This window comes from Cottoperca gobio, chromosome 14 (genome assembly GCF_900634415.1).
Source record: "Cottoperca gobio chromosome 14, fCotGob3.1, whole genome shotgun sequence".
Lineage (NCBI taxonomy): Eukaryota > Metazoa > Chordata > Actinopteri > Perciformes > Bovichtidae > Cottoperca > Cottoperca gobio.
The window spans coordinates 11,227,345-11,242,165 of record NC_041368.1 but is presented as its reverse complement, the minus strand read 5'-3'; the positions used below and the strand labels follow the sequence as shown (position 1 = coordinate 11,242,165).

Here is a 14,821-nt window from a genome sequence, read left to right as displayed (position 1 = left end):
CTCTCTCTCTCTCTCTCTCTTATCGGGCTCATTTTCTCACCGTGTGCAAATGGCTACTGTAATCCTGGGTCTGGCTGCTTGGGCCTGTCACTCCCCATTTGCACTAAGCATCTTTCCTTCTCTCATCTCCTTTGCCCTAATTGTATTGTAATAAGCAATTACAGATCTATTTATGAACACTAGAGCTGAGATTGGGCCACTTTCTTTTAAAAGGGCATGCAGGGGAGTAGAACTGGACCAAGCAGCGCCTCTCATCCTCCAACTTGTAGCTGCAGGACAAAGACGCCGCCGGCTGCTAATCCCTCTTTCTCTCACTGATGATCTAATCCTGCTTTACCATCTTGCGCTTTTGCTCCCGTTTTCAATCGTGTGCAGAACGCCCTCCAAAGCAAAAGTGATTGTGCTGTTGTGTGTTGTTTATTGGCTGAGTTTTCTCTTTGTGAGTCAGATCTAGTGATGCAAATGAGCAGAGGCAGTGTTTACCTGGACTGGCCATGTTTTCTCCGTGTGTGTTTGTGTCTGTGTGTGTGCATCGTGCCTGCACAACGTCTAGGCCTTTGATCATACTAAATTGCATTGACATATTCTTTCTGGTGCTTTCTGGTTGCCCATGAACGGGATCTGAACGGCAGTAATTATATCCCCTTGCTAGAACGATAACAATTGTGGCTTATACAACAAAGTGCGATGGCTTTTTTTTTTTTCTCCATCCCATTATTTTTAGGTATGAGAAATGACATTGAAATCCCCTGTCTGCATCCTCCCTGTCTGGGCCTCTGTGTTTACAGCTGTTTGTGAGCCTGTATGTGTGAGAGGTGGGGGCCATGATAAAGGCTTACACCTTGTAATCATAGCTGGATGTGTGATCTCAGCGACCTGCCTGAGAACTGGCTGGGAGGTGTGTGTGTGTGTGTGTGTGTGTGTGTGTGTGTGTGTGTGTGTGTGTGTGTGTGTGTGTGTGTGTGTGTGTGTGTGTGTGTGTGTGTGTGTGTGTGTGTGTGTGTGTGTGTGTGTGTGTGTGTGTGTGTGTGTGTGTGTGTGTGTGTGTGTGTGTGTGTTGAGATAAGGGAGGGTGGTGACTGATAGATCCACTAATACACATTTGCAGTGAGGAACAGTCAGTTAATGAGGAATATGACCGACTCAAAGGGTTTGGGAGCGCTGCTGATAGTGTTAGGACAGAATTGAGGTAAGAACAATGGGAGCAAGGTAGCAGTGTAAGCTTTACTGATGCTACGCTCTGATTTATAATCATGTATATGTTCTATAATATACAATATATATCTTAATATTTACATATATTATCTAAAATAACTTAATTGATCGTTCTCGTAAACTAATCTGAACACTGAGGTGGTGTTATGTCATTTTGGAGTAAGATTGGTCTTTGGTAAGTTTGACAAACTATTCACACAATTAAAAGTCAATCGTTCTCTGAAATACAGTTTGCAGGCTGCAGTTTAAAAAAATAATAATTTAGATTTATTTATTGTTATTGTTATTTATTTATTGTCTTATTGAATGAAAGTAAACACAATAAACACGTTCACTCAAAGGTCAATTTGATTTTGAAGTCAGTTTTTGGTCACTTTTATTTTGAAGTTCATTCACGATCGCAGCGTAATACCTGGCATATACACAGCATGAGGGCGAGTTTGACTGTTTTATTTAACGAGGAGGCTGGCATCTTCCATTAGAAGAACCCTAGACCAAAATGGGGCATTATATTAAAGAAAAAACAATAACATAAGCTATGTACTATGACCAACTTGTTGACATTCAAGAAACCAAAGCCTGAGCCCGCAGACTGAGTAATAAATTGTTTCTGAAGTTTTACGTCGGGCCAAAGCAGGTGTAAAATCTGCAGCACTGTTTTACTATACGCAAAACTAAAGCCAGGTCAAAAGAGGGAATAAAAGAGGAAGGAAAATTAAAGATCCATTATGAAATTACATACGCAGCTCTCCATTCATCACCTCAAACAAGAACAGCAGCCACGCAACAACCTGTTGTGTTTCACACAGCTTTGCTTTTCTGTTTCTCTCTGTGGCCTCTTGACTTTGAATGGCTCACAGCAGCTCCAGTGTGATATGTTTAAAAGCAGCCAGCAACAGCTACTTATTAAGAAGTTTTATTAGAAATAGCACACACTTATTCTTCTTAACTCATTCCATCACTCTTTTTTATTTTGCTGAGATGATGACATTTAGCTATTTAACTAATATTCCCTCCCAGATAGCCTCCTTCTGGTGGCATGAATACACACTTGCAGTTCCCGAAAGTGTCTTTTCTTCACTCAATATTCCAAGTTCAGCAGCAGAAACCTTTAGTTTTGTGCTCCGCTGCTTTCCAGACATGTGCAACACACGTCAAAACAGCCACTTTTATGCAAACCAGGTGAGCTGAGGCTGGGCTCATTTACATTCGCAGGCTGAATAAATATCCCGCTAAATTCAAAAAGAATTGTGCAACATTTTGATCTCCCGATGGTAATTTTGCGACACGCTGTTTTATGAATGTTTTTGATAATGCCCATTTTAATATGTGAAAACAGCCCTTATCATAATGCCCATTTTAATATGTGAAAACAGCCCTTATCATAAGGCTAGGTTAAAATAAACCTTTACCCACATTGAAGAGCTGAAGGGCATGTTTCATGTTAAAAACAAAAAAGGCATGGAAAATGTGAAGACATTGATCTGTAAATCCAATACTGAAGATTTGTTTTTGTCCTCCCCTACTCTCAGCCTAAATGGTATCAGCTTACAACTTCTCCAGTAAAACGATTAAATGTCTTTGTCACCATCTGTCTGCCATTGCCATGCTTTTCTCAATGGAATTGAAAAGACAACATGCTTAGAGCAATCAGAGCTGGAATTTCAACATTTGCATAAATATGTTACACATATTTTCCTAACACTCTTGCCTGCTTCGCTCTTATTTTTTTAAATATTGTTTCACACTATATTCATATCCCACTTGGGGAGTTAACATCCACGCTTTGTCTTCGCAGTCTCTGTTCAGCATGCATGTTCAAAACACTAATAGCTTTTTGTAGCTGCGACACGGAAGCTCTTTGAATTTTGTTTTCTGCCGCAGGTAGAAGTCCTAAAATTTCCACAAATAATAATAATATTGTATCCTACATTATTAGCTACAGGCTTATCTTTTTCAACTTCCTCAGCACTCAGAGCAGCCCACACTTTTATAGCACACTTAAACAAGGAACACAATATTATAAAGGAATTGCAATGAGGTGCATTGTTTACACTCTGTGAAGAAAAGAGGAAATACAACACACACACACGCACACGCACACTGACACACACACACACACACACACACACACACACACACACACACACACACACACACACACACACACACACACACACACACACACACACACACACACACACACAATATCAGACAATAGAGCAGAGTCATCAAAGTGAAATAACCCCTGGTCTTCAGTGACTTTGATAATTACCTGCCTGGAATAGGCTAAAAAAAGATATGTCCCAAGTTTGCGCTGTTGCTTTGTGAGTCAGAGGGACGGTATCCAAACAGCAGGTCGCAAAATATTTGTGAGCATTTTTGCATGCAATTTTGTACATTTGGTACATTGAGTAACTGTCTATGAAGGTTTGCCAAAAGAAAGTCCCCTCTAAAGTTACTTGGAAATCTAAAGGTTAAGGAAAAAATGTTGAATGTCACACTTATGACCTTGTCATTTACATCATTGACAAGGTCAAAAGTGTGCCATTACCAACACTATTCACCCGACTCAGTTGTGTCTGAAGCTCCAGCCCACCCCCCCACGCAGTGCAGACCATACCAAACTGATTAGGCCGAATGCTTTCAGCCCGAACTTCATCAAGGAAAAATCTGAATATTCAACACGAACATTATACCGAGGCATTAGACTGCACAAACCTCAATCTTCACATTTTAATAAGGCTTCAACATGTCTGGTACAATGGCCTGCACCGTGGCGTCTCACCCTGGCACATATAAAGGCAGCCTTAGTCATTCGCAGGTCCTTTTCTCACACCACAAAGCACTGCAGGGTGTAAGGACCAGGAACAGTTAATCTTTCTTTGAAAAGAATAGAGGATGCAGTTATAAAGTTATAAGTATAAATTCCTGTATGATTTGTGTGATGGATATGAATGATTTAAACAGCTCAGGGGATTTACTGTCAGGTTTGTACTCCACATCCTTCCTGGCTACTCCCTGTGATGTCAGCAACTGCTAAGAGTGTCTCACTGTGTGTGTGTGTGTATGCGTGTGTGTATGCGTGTATGCTGCAGGCTAGGAGTAGGATATTAAGGTGTATAGACAAAGCAGTCAGTTTTAAGCACTCTCAGGACAGTATTTACGTGCTCCGAATCGTTTTAGTTTTTTCCATGTGGACTGACAATAGCTTAGGTTCTTAACACATTGTTACTGCAATGTGGACTATGTATGTATGAAATCATGTTTGCCTTTTGTCTTAGAGTTGAAGGAAATATCTCTTTTTAGCTTGACTGTTCAATTTTCTAACAGACAAACAAAAGAACACATCGAAATGTGGAGTTTAAGTGGTGCTTTTATTAGAATTAAGATCGTGCGGATATCATTCTGGGTGCTTTAAGAGTCACACAGCTAAACCAGTGTCTTCCCAGCCTTCATTACTTAAAGGTCCCACATTGTAAACTGTGAGATTTCCATGTCTTTGTTTTATGTTCAAGCATGTCTTCTTGCTCTACAAATACTCTGGTCCGTATTGATAAGCTGTGCCTTCAAACGTGCCATCAGGACTTCTGTGAAGTTGTGATGTCACAACTATACGATATATAGATAGAACGTGCAGTTACAGTCGGTCCCCGGCTGCACTGACGGTGCAGAGAACGCTTTTTCTGGAGGGGTGCCTAAAGAGACGGGAGGTTTCACACAGAGGGTGAATACACAGACAGACGGTATGGGAAAAGTAAAGTGTTCTTTAAACATTAAAGAATTTAAACATGTTCTAGTAGAAACCCAAAATATGAAAAAGGTATGAGCCTGGAAATGGGAATAATCTGTCTCCTTTAAGTGGCGGCACCATGAGAGCTTCTCGATGACTTAAAGAAAAGGTCATGCTTTTTCTGGAGGGTATATGGTTTGTCATTTTGTTCTGTCTGTCAGTTTTGAAACAAATAACAGGTGATAAGAGTGCACCAGAAGCTTTTTACATTTCTGTCTGCCTCCGTATGAATGTGCGGCATGGCTTCTATTACCATGGCAATGCTCTAGGCCAGTAATTGTTGCGCGCAGAGCCTCACGGTCCTCAAGAAATTAGAAACACATTCATGTGTAAGCAGACGTGCACTCTATCACGCACACTTATAACTCTCCTTACTGTCTCTTAGGGATGTGCAAAAATAACTGAATGTATGAAATTGGGTTAAAGGAAAATCTGGGTTGAAGAGTGGTCCAGTTTTAAATCTGTCAGCTTGAATTGAAATGTTGTCGAAAAAGACCTTTTAAAGTGCTACACACAGCCGGACTCAAAGGATCAGAACTAACGTTGCTGTAAATGAAGTGACGGTAATTTTATGTTATTGTTGTGTGTGATTTGGTTCAAAATAAAATGCATTTGTTAAAATGTAAAATGACCTGTGTCAAATTAAATGCAAATCCAAAGTCATTCCATCCAACCAGCTTGGTTACTTAGTTATAGCACTTGCTGCATATTTACATGGAGTGAACAAATCACAGCAGTTCTTTAATAAGAAGTCAGGGAATAGCTGATCAATTTTGTGTTGGTTTAAAATGCATTCAACATCCATAAAGATGAGGCAGACATTAATAACCTTTTGCACCAAATGGTATAGCCATAAGCATAGAGGGACACGATATAAAGCTGTGCGACTTGTCACCATGGAGGGAAAAATAGAGAAGGTAATTGTGTTGTACCTGGACTCGAGCAATCCCATCAGCTATTGGGCAGACGTGTCACAGTATAAAGACGAGCCTGGAAACTTGACTGCTTGTAGCCTGATGGAACAAGGCCCCGAAAAATGGCCGGGGACTGGGTGGCCCAGAAGGGAAGCAGGACAAGCAGCTGATGTAGAGAGGCGAGCAGAGATGAACATTGACTTGTTTTGGTTTTTTTAGTTGTTTTTTTACCTAGATTGGCATTGATAAAAGTGAGTGATGTTGATAAATACTCGCGGAGCCAGTTTATCAGCAGCTGTCTGGCTTGGGGTTGCCGGCGGCAGCATCCAAGGCTGATAACCTCTGTAGCCTGAGGCATGATGTTGGGAACAGGAGGAGGGGGGTGGTGGGGAGATGGGGGGGGAGGGGGAGGATGATGCTGGGTCTTGGCCAGTGTATAACCCTAAACAGGTCAGTTGATATTATGCATGTCCACCAGTATCAGTCAAACATTGCAAAGTAGGGAAAAAGCCAACAACATAATTTCCATAATCTTCCCCGAGAGCCTGTAATGCTCATGATACACGGAAATGGAAATATTGTTGGACAAATGAAAAATGGAGACAACTTTCTTTTAGATCCGTACCACCAGTCGGGCTAAAAGAACAACGCTGTAACTAGAGATGTCAACAGTTAATGGGTTAACCACTAAGAATATCTTTGACCGGTGTTACGCCTGTCGGCCTCTAGGTTAATTTAACGTGGGCGTTCTTTTGGCGCTGTTCAGATGTGTGTAACCCGGTGCCACAAAGCAGGCAAATGAGTTTTGAAACTATAAAAAGCTTCTTAAAATTGCATCGGTTAATTACAATGTATATCAAAAGCAAACTTAACCGAAAATAACAAACCATCCTTAATGATGTTTTCGGGCATATTCAGACCCAGCTTTATATAGTTACACTTGGCAGAACAAAGTCGCACTCTGTCCCCCTCAGGTGTGCTTCGTCAGCTGTGCTTTGAGGTGATCATAATAAAGTTGTGATTTAACTGGATGTTAAAATGCATGTGTAACTTGGCTAAAATGTAGCATTGATCTTGATATTACCTTATCAGCAAGTAGTCTCTTGCTCAGTGCTATTTTTGTATATTGTATGTAATGCTATTTGCCCCAAAGGTTTATTGATTGTCTTCGATGGTCAGGTCTATTTTGCACACCTGAATGCCATTGCTAATTACTACACGCACTGTGTTTGCATATTTAACATTTGGCCCAGTTTGTATTTTCAGTGCTGAGCGAGATGCGCTGCTCTCGTCGGTGTAATAAAAGATTCATGCTTATACTTTTTTACGGGTTGAGTGTACGGTCTCTAAAACAAACTCTTTTTGTGATTAAGTGTTCCCGTTGCAGTTGCCAGCCCTGAAGTACATGCTGTGCGCAGAGCTCTCTTCTGTCTTTCACGTTAAAATTGGAGTTATAATTAGACCACTGAAATGTATTTCAATTTTTCGTTCACAACCTTTTTTATTTTTTATTTGTTTCACAAAAGTTAGCTTAATTGAATTTTGTAGTAAACCAATATAATAAGAAAAACATGAAATATCACAGTAGCACAAAAGGGCTCATGTGTGGGAGGCTGTGTGCATATGTGCAGGCTATGTGGCTGTGAGACTGTGTGCACCTGGAAAGCATTTGACAGATGGTTACTTCAGCTCGAGCTGAATGTTGCTTCTTTTTTTGTGTTAAGCCTCTTTCATAGATTGAAAGTGTTTCGGTCAGCATTTTGATCAAGGTAGACTCTTTCAACCTTCTTTATAGTTTGCTGTGCATCTCTGGAGTATGTTTATCCTCCCCCGGCCATTTATTCTTCTTTGATTTTTATTCTGGCGAGGGAGATCAGATCAGAGCTGTGACTTTCTCGGCTCCTCTTTTGTTTGTCAGTAATATTACAGAGCAGTGCATCGGAAATCATTATATGCCACGTTATAGCAGTAAATTCTGAGTCTGAAGCATAGATTTGGTACTTAATAGGAAACAGTAAGGATTATATATGGGAAAATGTGTTTCTGGAATCGCAATACCCTACTGTGCTTTTGTCCTTTTCTCCATTAGCCAAACCAGGGGTGTCAGTTAAAATCGTAGCGTACGCTCAAAACGGGGCCTGAAAGAGGCGTTCGCAACTTCCCACGCAAAAGTAAATGTAAATTAGCCTGGAAATACACAAACAATCATCACATTATATATCTTCATCATCATTAATGATATCCCAGGGTTGAGGGATACCACTGATTGAAGTTGTGAAGCAATCTGTCTGACTGCTGTAAACATTATATGCGGTGACACTCGTGCCTAATGCTGCATGATGGATGCACCGCGATTTCTGTGTCTTCTTGGGCTTCCTCTCAGGAGTTGCCGTGATACACTGTGAACAAGCACTGATGAACAGGCTCTTTCCTATGCATAAACATTAATGAGGTGCTTTGTGGGCATGTAGAGGACGGGTGATCAGGCTGATCAGGACAATTCCAAGTTGATTTGGGATTTATAATTGTTGCACACTGTCAGGCAAACTTTTATAAATCTGAATATTTATTGGCCGTACGCACATTTCCTCATCAGTACCATGTAGCTTTGGTTCTCTGCAGAGATTTATAGAGAGATCCCAGACTACTAGTAGACTTTTACTGTACTAGTTAGAGCTATTAAGTAGGTGGAAATCCTGTTTCCGAGGTCTGACTTTAGGATAAGATTGTTGTTACCATTTCATAAGTTCTGGTACATTTTTAATCGTGTGTAAAAAGAAATGGTGCCTCACAGATTTTACACTGACAGTAGTGTTGAAGTGTTACTGTATTTCCCTGAGAAATGTCCTCCTAAATTTAGCATGTACTCTCTGCAGCAGATGTTCGTGCCCTTTTCGATGCCGTGGGTAATAATCCTTAATATTCTTGCTGTTTGAAATTAAATGAGGCTTTAATGCACTCTGATTCCATCTTCCAGCACTCATTAATTGTTTTGTTTTTTCCATAAAGTCCATAAATTATTTCTGTTGTTTTTTTTAAAGTGTCGCTAAGATAAACAGAAACGTTTTATGGATGAAATGCAGGTCTTAAATTCTGTGACGGTCTGTTTTGCTGAGAGCTTCCATTGGAGATGTCATTGTGAGGGGAAATTCACAAAGCTGCTGTGCTTAGCCAAGAGTTGTTTTACTGCGCATACCTTCAGCATTTATAACCTTGCTATAATTCTAGTGTTTTTGCAAATGTTTTGTGCAAATGAGTTTATTCCTTTTCAGCAACAATGTGTCCTCACTCCTCTTTATATCCTCCCCATCACAGGTGCTGCTCACTCAGTGTGTTTGAAGCCTCATTAAAGGTGTTGTGCAATGCATTTGAAGCCTCATCCCTAATCCTCTCCTCTCACCCTTTTTTGTTCCAGATGGTCACAAGAACAAAGAAAATATTTGTGGGTGGCTTGTCAGCCAATACAGTAGTGGAAGATGTGAAGCAGTATTTTGAACAGTTTGGGAAGGTAAGACAGTTTTTTTTATTATTATACCGCTGCATAGTGTTGTCACAATAACCATCATTTTAGCACTCTTTGATTCTATTGCAAGCCGTATGTACAAATTAAATTCATATCATCATGAAGAGTGACATATGCTAATTTGATAATTACACAATCAGTGCCCCCTGTCACTCGAGTAGTGTCATTGTGGTGTAGACCACATGGCCAGCACTCCAAGCTTTACAGCAATTAGAATCTTGAGCCTTAAAGGGGACATATATACTATTATTTTCAGTGCTGGTGCAGATACCTTTGGGTATCTGGGCTGCCTTCCAACCCCTTTCTATATCTCCACACATGGCTTGAGAACTACCTTTGCAAATGTGCGCCATATTTTTCTCACAAGCCAATCAGAGCAGTCCGTGCTTTTCAGGAGGAGTTCTTAAAGAGACGTGTGCTAAAACCAAAGCGTTTTAAAACTGAGAATGAATACAGGCATATTCAATCTGACAGTATATGATGTTTTTTTTAAACATCAGAGCATGCAAATATGTTCTAGACCATAAATACAAGTATGAACCTGAAAATGAACATAATATGTCTCCTTTAAAAGAAGCCAGCAGCAGCTGCTTGGCTCCTTTCCTGACAATAGGACAAATAAATCTCTATTGTGACAAGCAAACAACTGAAGATATGGCAACAGCCTCGTACAGCCCACCATGCCTGGTCAACAACATGCATTTTGCTCACAGAGCAAACAACCAAGGACAACCAGCTGCCATGACCAAAACCTTTGCAAAAATAAATAAGTGTAATAATTTTCTTATCTGTGGTCGTATGGCATTGGAAACAAATATACATTTAAGGGAATCGAAGTTATGGCTTTGATATTGTGGCAACACTATTTCAGTCTGAAAGAAAATCACAGCCACTTGATTCAGCAGAGGGTCATGTTCAGCTGTTTGTTGCTGTCTGCTGCAGCAGTTTCTGCACGCTGTTCTCATGCCCACCACCCATGAGCAGAGTGAGGCATATATGTACACAAGGACATGCATACTGCACATACACTCATCTCGAACACACACACACACACACACACACACACACACACACACACACACACACACACACACACACACACACGGTTTGATACAGTGGCAGCGTTTCACAGATAATGTGCCCGCACTGAGCAGAGATCCATTTCCCTCATGTGATATTCCACATCAGTCAAGGTCACCTTCAGCTGATACAGTCCCTTGTAACATCAGCACTTGACCTTGAGTTTAAACAATTTCACTGAGGATGGATTTTTTTTCATGGGCACATAATGTACCATATCCTGAAAGAGACAAAAGAGCTGTTGTAAATTAATAGAAACTGTTTTCTTTCTTGTTCAGAGTCAGTATGCAACCGGCTCTCCCCTCTAAAGACCTGTGTTATTTTCTTGACTGAAGGCGAGCAAGGTGAAGGACTTTGTTTTGCTCTTTATCTGTGGAAGTGGCATTAAAGACCTCACCATGGCCTGGTCTGACGTTCCAAATAAAGATGGCTTATTTGCACAATAGAACGCATCAAGCAAATATTCAGCACGACTTTGCAATCAATGGATCTGAGAAAGGGCTCGAAATGATTTTCGACTTGATTGAATGACATAATTGACTTGATTATACAAAGTTTTTTCCTCCTCGAGGAATCCTCAAATGCTTAGGAGGAAACAAACAAATCAGACTGATTGAGCGGGATCTTGTGCATGTTTCTCTGTGTGCTTTTATAGCCTACTTGTGCATGCCTGGATGTGTCTGCAGTACTGCTCTCGCCATGCGTGAGTGTGTCAACGATTAAGTGTATTTATGTGGGTGCATGATTAGGGATGTGTGTGTGTGTGTGTGTGTGTGTGTGTGTGTGTGTGTGTGTGTGTGTGTGTGTGTGCGCATGTTTGAGTGTCTCTAGCAAAAAGGAAATCAGAGTAGATATTGTAAGTTGTATGGCACAATACAGAACAAAAAGAAGTATCATTCTGTTTTGTGTGTGTCCTTCCTTTCTGCCTTACACATCCCAGGATTTATTAAATAACCTGCCTGTCACTACAACCTAGCATTATCGCCACACACACACCACTCTGAGGACTTGTCCACAGAAGGCAAAACCAATTAATTCAGTTTCCTCTCCATAGAACCTTGGTGGCAGTCGTCGTCTGTCTGTCTGTCTGTCTGTCTTTCTGTCTGTCTGTCTGTCCGCCTATGTGCATGTCAAGGGGGACATTAGCCGACATGGTCGCAGGGCAGCTAGTCATTTTATTTTTCTGGGAAGTATGTTTCGAAGCAGTTATCAATCATCACGCAACTACAGCTTAAGGCAACGGCAAATGTTCTTCCTCACTGGGAACAAGCTATTTCACTGATATTATTTTGCAGGCTATGTGTGTATGTGTGTGTGTGTGTGTGTGTGTGTGTGTGTGTGTGTGTGTGTGTGTGTGTGTGTGTGTGTGTGTGTGTGTGTGTGTGTGTGTGTGTGTGTGTGTGTGTGTGTGTGTGTGTGTGTGTGTGTGTGTGTGTTGTGTGCACTACGGCATAGGCCAATTAGCAGGATGTGGTCCACAGAGATGTCGGTGGTTGTGAGGCAGTGGAGGGGAAACAGCTGGTGTGGCCACAATTGGGTCACAGGTTCTCTCTGTAACCTCCACACCTCCCCCCGCCTCAATCCCTCCCTTCTGTCTCCATTCTGTCAGGGGGGAGAGGTGGCATTTGTTATGGGGAGAGGCTGACAGCTCTCCCGTACATCAGTCTCACCGCCACTCTCCCAGCCGTCACCATTAGAAAAGAGCACATGCCCGAGACCTGGCACAACTTCAGAGGAGCTCCTCCACAGCCACAGCCATTTTCTTTTCTTTCTTTCTTTCTTTCTTTTGTCGCCTACAGTATACGCCGAAGGTGTGCATTTGAAGTGATTGTGACAGTCATTTGAACGGAACTCAAGTGTGGTTCTGTTTGACTGATTCTAATGCATCTCAGATGGATCCCATTACCTGCCTAATAGTCGCCACATCCTGCCCTTTTTTTTTTACTCAGGCAGCACACTGCCTTAGCCCTGCAAGCCAAATGAGACAATCTTATCAGCACTGCCTGGCCTCCCTTTATATTCAAGGACTCTTAACTGGAAGCTGCTGCTATTTCTGTCTTGCAATAAAGTGAAATGAATCAGTGTGCTGTTTGTGATATTGTGTGCTATTGTGCAAACTTAGAAATGTTAAGGAAAGACAATGTTAGCCCTTAGAGATCCCATTTTTGTTTTTGTCAAGTTGCCATTTTTATTTGATAATTTTGTTATGTTTGCACTATAATTTCAAAGTACTTTTTTTTTAATACATTTGCCTTCCGACCTTTGTCTTTGTCTGTGATTTGCATAACAAGTAGAAACCCCCCAAACATATCTGGTTATAGAGGCGACAGCACAAATCACATCTGGGATCCGGGCCCGGATCAGAGTACACTTGACAGCAAAATTGTTTGATAAGCGTAAACACTGCGTACTGGGTGCACTTGATAATGTGGCCTCGAGTATGGTTCATGTGCACTCTGGTACAGTTTACATCAGGTGTGAAATCCACCTGTAGCAAAACACGGAAGTGGACTGCTACTTAATGTGAGTAGAGTTACAAAGTCATGGGTGGAAAGCAGGCGAGAATGTCATTCTTCACATTATCTCCAAAGTATAAACAACAGTATGCATAATGCACATGTCGTACCTAATCTGAAAACACCCTTAGAGACCGGCTTGCTCTAAGGTCAAAGGTCAGGAGCAGCTAAATAACGGTGCTTGTAGCGATTCATTCAGTTTCTTGCAAAGTATTACTTTTACCAGTCTGAGAATGTACACCCCTGCACAACCAATATAGTGCAGAAACTTAAATTCTACAGTTTCAATACAAGGTGATGGTATAATAAGTATGTATTTTCAGTGCTTTCTGGAAATTGTTGATCTAAGTATTCTTTTTTAAACTTTTGTTTGATAATTGCCGTTCTTTTTCCAATAAATAAAACATCCCATAACAAAACACCTACCGCCTCCAGAATGTTCCACTGAGGCAAGCACTTGATTAAAGATGGGAGTTGGTGTGATGACACCTTATAAATTTGGATCTGACGTACCACCAGGGCCCTTCCCTGGCATGAAAAGGCAGTTAAAGGCATAATTAGCTGGGCTGGCTAATGCTTCCTCATTGGTTTATTGTAATCAGCTTTTGAGTGCATCTCATAGTGTCCTTATTGGACTAAGCTGAAATAACTCCTGTTCTCTCACTCCGTCCCTGCACTCGTGTCCAATGGCTGGGCTTTGCACTGTGCGAGCCCGAAGCTGACTTTTAGTTTAATCAGAGCTACTTGCTTGCATGTCACTGGGCTGCCACAATCGTCCCTTTATGTCCAGGCTGTCCTGGTTCTCATGCTCCACTGGTCCAGAGCCAGATCCTGGAGGTGGAGCTGAATGGAGGGATGAGGAGGAGCTTAACCAGTTCACTGCCACTGGGCTTAGGAGGGATAAAGGTAGACACAAAAGGTCACTACTTAGACAAGCAAAGCAGAGCCTGGAGTCCTGACTTGACACAATGGTCTCAAAGTAGGAAGGAAGAGTGATGACACCTGTTGGAGGATATTGGAAAGCTATTGATAGGAGTGAGCTGATGGACAGAGATCATTGTCGGATCACAGAGAAGACACATGCTTGCAGCAGCATCAGCATGCTCTCCCCACCGTGTGTCACCTCTGGCCAGGCGAGCGTCTGCATACTTCTCTCATACTGTCACTGAGAGGAAGAAGATGAGAAGAAATGATAAAAGCATCAGCAAAAAAGATTCCTTGGTTAGTGCATGAAATTCATTCAGGGGCTTTGGTAATCTAATACCACGGCTGACATTTTGCCTGCCCTTAGATTTTGTAAATGGCAGAAAAATAGCCTGTGACCGTCTGTAAAGACTGCAAGAATTCATTTTGCATACCTTTCAAAGTGCTTAGGCCCTTATTAACATTGGGGATTTTCCATGTAAAAACAAAAAGCAGCCTTAATGACAATGAACAACATTGGTGCTTATTGTTGTCCTTGAGGATATGATGGCAAACTAAACTGTATAGATAGAAATGAGTGAAATAATGTAGTGTGCTAATCAGAATTGTGCCCTTTTGCATTATCGAATGTTGTAAAGTTACTTTGTCTTATTAGAAACTTGGACTTGAGCCCTCACAAAGTGCATCTAAATCACCAATAATCACTGATGTGACATTGATGACGGGCTTATGTGTTATCTTCTTTATTGCAGAATTACATTTTTACCTTGGATGACAATGCAATGAAGCCCTTGCAGAGACGACGCATTCACAGGGCTTAAACTGGACAGTAGGGCTCTGTATTACCGAGAATGTG

At 41.4% G+C, this 14,821-nt stretch overlaps 1 protein-coding gene across 13 annotated transcripts in view; it reads left to right on the top strand.

Annotated features, from left to right (window-relative positions):
- msi2b (musashi RNA-binding protein 2b) overlaps positions 1-14,821 on the top strand; it is a 259,405-nt gene that overhangs the window by 72,655 nt on the left and 171,929 nt on the right. For all 13 annotated transcript variants that reach the window (XM_029447406.1, XM_029447404.1, XM_029447400.1 and 10 more), the window contains exon 6: positions 9,338-9,430. In XM_029447406.1, the coding sequence (XP_029303266.1) occupies positions 9,338-9,430 (93 nt within the window). The remainder of the gene's footprint in view (positions 1-9,337; positions 9,431-14,821) is intronic.